The 7,767-nt window shown below is 36.9% G+C and overlaps 1 protein-coding gene across 1 annotated transcript; it reads right to left on the bottom strand.

Annotated features, from left to right (window-relative positions):
* Positions 1-1,078: 1,078 nt before the first annotated feature.
* Positions 1,079-7,459, bottom strand: LOC131354038 (putative C-type lectin domain family 20 member A). The gene is made up of 6 exons (XM_058391262.1): positions 7,320-7,459; positions 3,770-3,831; positions 3,120-3,488; positions 2,483-2,818; positions 2,294-2,385; positions 1,079-2,119 (listed from the first exon to the last, which is right to left on the bottom strand). The coding sequence occupies exons 2-6, from the start codon at positions 3,804-3,806 to the stop codon at positions 1,982-1,984; spliced, it is 972 nt and encodes a 323-aa protein (XP_058247245.1). The 5' UTR covers positions 3,807-3,831; positions 7,320-7,459; the 3' UTR covers positions 1,079-1,981.
* Positions 7,460-7,767: the final 308 nt, after the last annotated feature.

The following is a 7,767-nucleotide window of genomic DNA, read 5'->3' on the forward strand; positions in this document are numbered from 1 at the left end:
ACAGATGAATTTGCATGAGCCATTTTGCCTGAAGGAAGAGGAATAAGCAGCTCAGTTTAACACATGAAGGATATCACATAAGGATAAGTAGTCTCTGAAGGTTACAGAGCCAAAATCAAGCCATAAAATTCATGGTTTACCTTCATATACCTTCAGCTCCCAACACACGACTCAAAGACATTCCTTACACTTAATCTAGAGAATATGAAGAAATGTGTCCTGAAACTACAGTCACAGTTTAGACAATAATGTTTACTTAATTATTTTGTTTTATATATATATATTGAGATACAGTGTCACTGTTGTACTGTCAAAGTGAACAAAGTGAAATCAAAATCAAATCTAGTTTTTGAAACAGTTTTTGAAGGATCTTGGGAGGTAGGTTGTTCCAAACATCCTGGAGAACTACAGATCTTCTGCAGGCTGACTCCTGTCTCTTCATGTAATCCCAGACTCAATGATGTTGAGACCAGGGCTCTGTGGGGGCCAAACCATCACTTCCAGGACTCCTTGTTCTTCTCTACAATGAAGATAGTTCTTACTGACACTGGCCATATTTTTGGGGTCATTTTCCTGCTGTAGAATAAATTTGAGGCCAATCAAACACCTCCCTGATTGTATTGCATAATGGATAATGAAATGGATGAACACTTGCTTCCTACTTCATGTGTGTTTTTTTAAGAATATAATAAATTATCGTTCTGATAGCAGCTCATCCACATAGCCTTAAATAGTGGATGGTCCATATAATATAATAATAAAAGGATTAAATAAAAACCAGGTAATCACTGATAAGATTAGTATAGTGCTTTGTAAAATTCAGTAATTTTACAGACATAGGAGTTCGTTCCTGTTAAAGCAATATACAATCATTCCAGCACCCAGCCTCTGTCTTGTTTCTTTAAGTACCAAAAACACAGCTGGTCATGTTACAGTGAAAGTAACACTTCCTCTGTCTTAAAAACCTAAGCCTTTAAGGATGTTTCCATACCATTTAACCATTGTGGTGGAAATCAGTTAAACAAATTGAAATAAGTTGAGACTTGACTAAAGTCACAGTAAGAGCAGAAAAGTTTATTAATAAAAAAGACTGCACAGGACATCTCAGTCACACACACACACACATACACACACACACACACACACACACATACACACACAGTGCATCTGTGAGACAGAGGTGCTTCTCTTTTCTCTCACACTGCTTTTATGCATACACTCTTAACAGAAGTTGCATGAGTTCAAAAGTTCAAGCTATAGTTGCTGGACAAGTTGCTCTCAGTTCCTTACCCTGCCCTGATCTATCTATTATCTAATAATAACAATTAATAATAATAATAATAATAATAATAATAATAATAATAATTAGTTTATTCATATATTTTAGTGTCACACACTATTATCATATGCTGCTCATTCCTGAATCTGCTAAACTAGACACATCAACACAACAAAGGCCATCAGTATGATTTACCTCCAGATGAATCACTTAGCTTGTACAGAAGACAGAAAAACAATTAAACAAAACTTTTTTTTATAACACAAGGACATAGAGTGAGGAATTAATGTAGTTCATGTATATTTTATAAGTAAATAAAGTGATAAATATCAGTATTAAACAAATAGATTAATAAGTGCAGTGACAAAGTATCATACAACTCTACTAATAAAATAGTGACAAAATATATATTTTACATACACATATATGTATGTAAAAAGAACTGCTAACAGCTAAGATGTTTTCCAAAGACTTGCTGCATTTTTGTCAGTACTAGTTTTGAATCTGTTTCCCCTAAAGCTAACATCCCTTATTATAGTGTACAGAGGTACAGTCATTACTGTATATGTATGTTAAAAGGAGAAATTAAACATTCATTCATTATCGACTATATTTATTATGCTAATATATGTATAACATCTAAACTCCAAAACTGACATGAATTCAAGGATGACTTAAGATTAACTTAGAAGTAACATAGATTTAGAGGTCACACTTTTCATTGTCTACTGTAGTATTTTTTTCTTTTTTCACCTTGTGAAACACAACTCCATCTGGTTGTTTGCACCATTTCACTGAGATCTTCTCTGTCCTCAAAGGATCCTTCAGTTTCTGGTTGATCTGAAGAACAGAATCAGACTTTTATTACTAAATAATGCAGGATAGAGACTCTCCTGTAGAAAATGATACAGGGCCTGAATACAACAGTCAGAATCTAATTACAGCACAGTCTTTATGTGTCAGAGTATGATGAATACTTGGAAATGTCCATTATAAGCCTTGTGGAAGACCCACCTGCTCCAAGATGGCCATCTTCAGTGCAGGATCATTCACAGGCTCCTTGGACTGGACTTTCACTTTAAAAATTTGTTGTTGTCCTGTGATTACTAAATGCAGACACCCAAAAAATAAAAGAAAATAAATTACCATTCTTAATTTAGTTTAATTCACCTAAATGCAAGACTGAATAAAACATTAACACACCTTTGGTATAACAGAAGAAAGGCATTATGTCTGAGCACATTGCATCAACAGCTTGACCGTTATTTATATAACCACAGTTTTCATGCTTCAGGGCATTATCAGGTTTTCCAATCATCCAGCTAAGAGTAGAGAAATTAGTTTTATCTGTCCACTTCCAGGAGTCTCTGAATAGACCAATCCAAGTGAAGCCAGAGGCCAGTCCTGCTATAACTGAGTCTTCAGTTGCATCTCTGGAGCTGGCCAAGTCTGTGTGATGCAGTCTACAGTAAGCCTGAGCTACAGGCCATGTCATTAAAGTAGGAATGGAAATGTACCTCTGATTTCCAGTATTCCTGTCTGTGAGAATCAAAAACACATGATGAAATGTGAGTATCAGTTAATGTTAATACTTCAAAAAGAAAAAAGCTATACAGATTACACCATTAAAATCCTTAAAGGAAATTTCTCAAAAGCTGTTGACAGAACAGCAGGAACATGGCACATATTTAGACCTGGGTAGACTGAACAAGTAAATACTCTGTTTCTCAAAAAGACAAGTCTGAAATGTTAAGATATTCTGTTTGCCATTTAAATTCAGTCTACATTGTCTACAACATTCTCTGACAAATAGGAAAATAAGCAATATCTAGATTCTTACCATCAAAACAGATAGAGGGGAGAGGTTGAGTACAGTTCAGATCTTTCCAACCCAAGAAAGACATCGCACCACACTCTTGACGTCCTAAAAAGTTGTTTGGTTCACCTGGTTCCCATCTTGTAGTTCCCAGTGGCTCATTTTCCATGGACCAGCGCCAGCTGTTGATGTCATTGTAAAGTCCAATCCAAGCACTGGAACTGAATTGTTGTCTCTGTGCTTCATTCTGAAGTTGGACCAGGTCCTCATTACTTTTGATGATAGCCAGGTCAGTATGTGTTGCTCTGCAGTAAGTCTGAGCATCACTCCAGATTTTTCCCTGCAGGATCAGGGTGTACTCATGAGGGACAGACAGGACCAGAGAGATGAATCCTGTGGATAAATTTTATGCAATATTAGCTCTGTCTATTTTTTTAAATTCAATAAACTTAATTGTATAATTTTATAATGTAAGATTTTATCATTGGTGCAAAAGAGTTTTCTTTGGTTCAAAACATGAAATGCTGAAATTTGTTGATTAAGCTATCATTTTGAATCAGGGGACACACTTAGCAGCTCAGCTAAAACTTACACCTAAAGCACTCAAACACACACACACTCAAACACACACACACACACACACACATACAAACACACACACACAATTCTCTCACCTGTGAAAAACAGGAGTACGAAAAGACACTGCTCCATTACTGATGAGTTGTGGATGAACTCACTAAGACATAAGATGGTGTAGTCAATAATACAGTTCAAATGTATTTTAAATTGTCAGAACAGAGACAGGCTGTACACACACAAGTGCAGGAGAGCTTTCATCACATCCAAAAACAAATCGAAAGATGGAAAAATCTAACAAAAGGACAGAGGCAAAGACATTTCAAAAAACAGCAGGCAATGGACAGGTCTAAATCAGGTTATGGTCACACAAGGCAAAAACAGAACAAAACACAGGCTGCGTTTGAAGTGGATAACAGAGAACACAGAACAAGGAGGCATGGTATTAGCTTCCACTGTTATGCCGATGACACACAGCTATATGTTTCATCTATGGGTGATGGATGAGAGACACCAGCTTATTAAGATAGAAGAATGTGTAAAGCCATTAGACATTGGATCATCACTAACTTCCTCCTGCTTAACTCCGACAAGACAGAGGTACTTGTACTAGGACCACATGCAGCTAGAAGTAAGCTTTCTGATTACAGAGTAACGGTGGATGGTCTTTCAGTTTCATCTTGTCCAGCAGTAGAAGATCTTGGTGTGATTATTGACTCTATTCTTTCATTCAAAGCTCATGTAAATAATATCAGTAGGGTAGCCTTCTTTCATCTCAGAAATATTGCTAAGACAAGAAATATGATGTCACTTCATGATGCAGAGAAACTAGTTCATGCTTTTCTTACCTCTAGGTTGGATTATTGTAATGCCTTACTGTCTGGATGTTCCAGTAGAAGCATAAACTTTTTACTATTTTACTATTTTATCCACACTACATTGGCTCCCAGTCAAATTTCGCATTGATTATAAAATACTATTATGGACCTATAAAGCACTAAATGGTCTCAGACTACAGTACCTGAGCAATTTTTAGTTTTTTTATGATTCACCACGCCTACTCCGATCAAAGAGGGCAGGTTATTTGGTAGTACCTCAAGTAGAAAAGTCAACAGCAGGGGGCAAAGCTTTTTCTTTCAATGCCCCACAGTAATGGAACAGCCTTCCAATTAGTGTTTGTGATTCAGACACAGTCTCAATGTTTAAGTCTAGGCTGAAGACACATTTGTTTAGTCAAGCTTTCAATGTATAGTTTTTTTTAAAAGGAACAGATCTGGAAGGTTCATGGGCATACAGTGTTTGGTGTACTGGGATGTGTTGGATGCTGTCGCCTTACCACCCTCGCAAGTCGCTCAGGTCACTGACTATGAAGTGGTTTGTCACTTTATGTCCTGGGAAGCCTTCATGTCTGTCACCTTCTGGCTCTCCCTTTTAGTTATGCTGCCATAGCTAGTCTTGCCGGAGTCCTTGCCTGCACTTTACACATAAACTACATTGTCTTTAAAGTTTTTTGAGTTTCCACTGTGACCACTGCCCTTCCCCTGGTCGGAGTCCTGTCACTTGGTGGTGCTCACTGATGCTGTGGATGGGTCTGTGTGGACAGCCTGTGACCCAGGAGACACCCATGGACAGAGTAACTTGTGGACTTTCACACGGTCACAGATCTGCCATTACATCTGTCAGCTTGTGGCAGCAAGGATTTAGTGCCTATAATTAACTCAGAAACTACACTGACCTAATAGTTCTTCATGGGCCCTTGATGCTGTTGTAGAAAGGACATTAATTAGTTACAGTTACATTATTTACTGTCCAGTGTCACCCAAATCAGGATGGGTTCCCTTCTGAGCCTGGTTCCTCTCAAGGTTTCTTCCTCATATCATCTCAGGGAGTTTTTCCTTGCCACATTCGCACAGGCTTCCTCATTAGGGATAAAATAGGGATAAAACAGTTTAATAATTTAATTTAATAATTTATTTTTATTTTATTCTCTCCTTTCACTGTTTATCTTCTTTTGTTAAGTGGATTTTAGACAATGTCCATTGTAAAAGGCACTATAGAAATAAATTGAACTGAATTGAAAAATTTAACTGTGGCTCCGTGCCATAAAGTCATCACGTGACAGCAGTTCATGGAAGGAAAAATAAGCCGGGAGAAAGCCGGTGGAAAGAGAGCACTCCGGGAGGAAAGGAAAAAAAAAAACAGATACTGCAGTGGATTATTTCCATTATAAGCAGCAGGATTATCTCCGCCGATTGGAACACTTTACCCCCTTCCTGAATGGATTATTCTTCAGGAGGAACTCGCTGGCAAGCTAGCCGCATTCATCCGTAAATCTGGTTCTTCTCACCCTTGCACGGCTTCATAAAGGAGCATAGAACAATGTAGGACAGAAGTGGGAGTGAGTGGCATAGCGCTGCAAGCTGCTGAACAACTCAGCAGAGGAAAGTCCTGATATAATCTTAAGAAGTGAAGTGATATATTCTCTATCTAGGCACGCTCTGTCCTGGGCTGACTGCGGCCCTTGGCTGAGTGTGTGTCACCGTTTGTTTATGACCTCATCTTATTTCCATGATATTCTTTGTTTTGTTCTAGAGATTCTTTCTGTTCTGTTTTGGGAACATGTGCTGAACACAGTCACATTGACAGTTCTGTCTTCCACATCTTAGATAGGCCTTTTCGTGATAAACTCACAAAACTGCCAGAGAACACGTCAACCACCACGTCTGTTTCTGTTGACGTCTTTGGTTTACCTAAAGATAATCATGAAGATTATACCTTTCTTCTGTATAAATACTCCCTGTTTATCTCATTAAATTTCGAAGAGTTCTGCTATTCAGTCACTGTCTCTGAGTGGTTCTTTAGCATCTCTTCCCTGAATTCAGCTCTAGAGGCAGCAGCAGCACAGCTCAGGATTTTCTCTGAGTGAACCAGAAAATTCTAACATGAAGAAATTTTTATACAAGAAGTAATTGTTGTATTTAATAATTATTAGTGAAAACAAATATTTATGTATTTATAAGTATCCATTATTATTCATTAATTAGATACAGCGCCTTAGCTGCACACTACATCACATTTAACATTTCAGTATTTAATATTAACATTATTACACTTCAGTATGAAATTACAGTATTGTATTAATATTTAGATTTGTATTGTGTTCAGGACTGGGTACAGTTTTTCTTAATAGTCACATTTTAAAAAATGGATCTCATCATTATTTTTGTGGAACTTGAGGAATACAACAAAATTAAAACCACCATAAATGCTGATAAAACTGATAATGAATTGTAAACGCATTAGTGAAGAGGAGAGTTAAACTCTCCTCTATGTCCTGTTTAAAGTGGTCAGATGTTCAAAGCTGATAATTTATGATTATTAAAACTATTTAAAGACTCCCGTCAGGCTTAAACCGAGCAATAATGTTCCACTAAACAATGACCCCATTGAAATATTTTATACAATAGAGATTTTTCAGGATAGCTCTCATAAATCTCTAGTAAATTCAATATTAATTGCTTATTGGTTATTGAATGTGCTTTAAACCCTGTTTTACCTTCACATATTTTATTCCCACAAGTTCTGTAAAACATTCCCCATCAAGTGGAAGGAAATAACTGAAGAATTCAGTGGAATATTTAAACATACCTGAAATGTGAAGTAGGTAAACCATCAGTGTTGTAGCTGAGAAACAGTGTATCTCAGTATCTGTCAGATCTGTTCTGTGGTATCTGATGAACCAGCCTTGCTATTTAAAGCCTTATTTCTTTAAGGCTCAATGACATACTTCAAACCAGCTCTGCCATCTTTACCTAATTTACAAATCAGATTAAATGTAAATCTGACATGGACAGGGCATGACTCATCAAACACAGTACTGAAGTTCAAGTTAAAGTCACCTTCAAGGTCTCTTTAGACAGTGTTCAACTCACCTTCAAGTTTTCTTGAACTCTGCTGACAAAAGAGTAAGTAAAAGGATTTATGTCATGAATGCACACTAATTAGTCTCTTATATTGTCATTGAATAAAGACAAATCCAAATTGTTAATAAAAAAAATTGAAAAACAGGAAACAGGCCAAGTGATCTACAAGCAAA

Source organism: Hemibagrus wyckioides, linkage group LG06, assembly GCF_019097595.1.
Source record: "Hemibagrus wyckioides isolate EC202008001 linkage group LG06, SWU_Hwy_1.0, whole genome shotgun sequence".
Classification (NCBI taxonomy): domain Eukaryota; kingdom Metazoa; phylum Chordata; class Actinopteri; order Siluriformes; family Bagridae; genus Hemibagrus; species Hemibagrus wyckioides.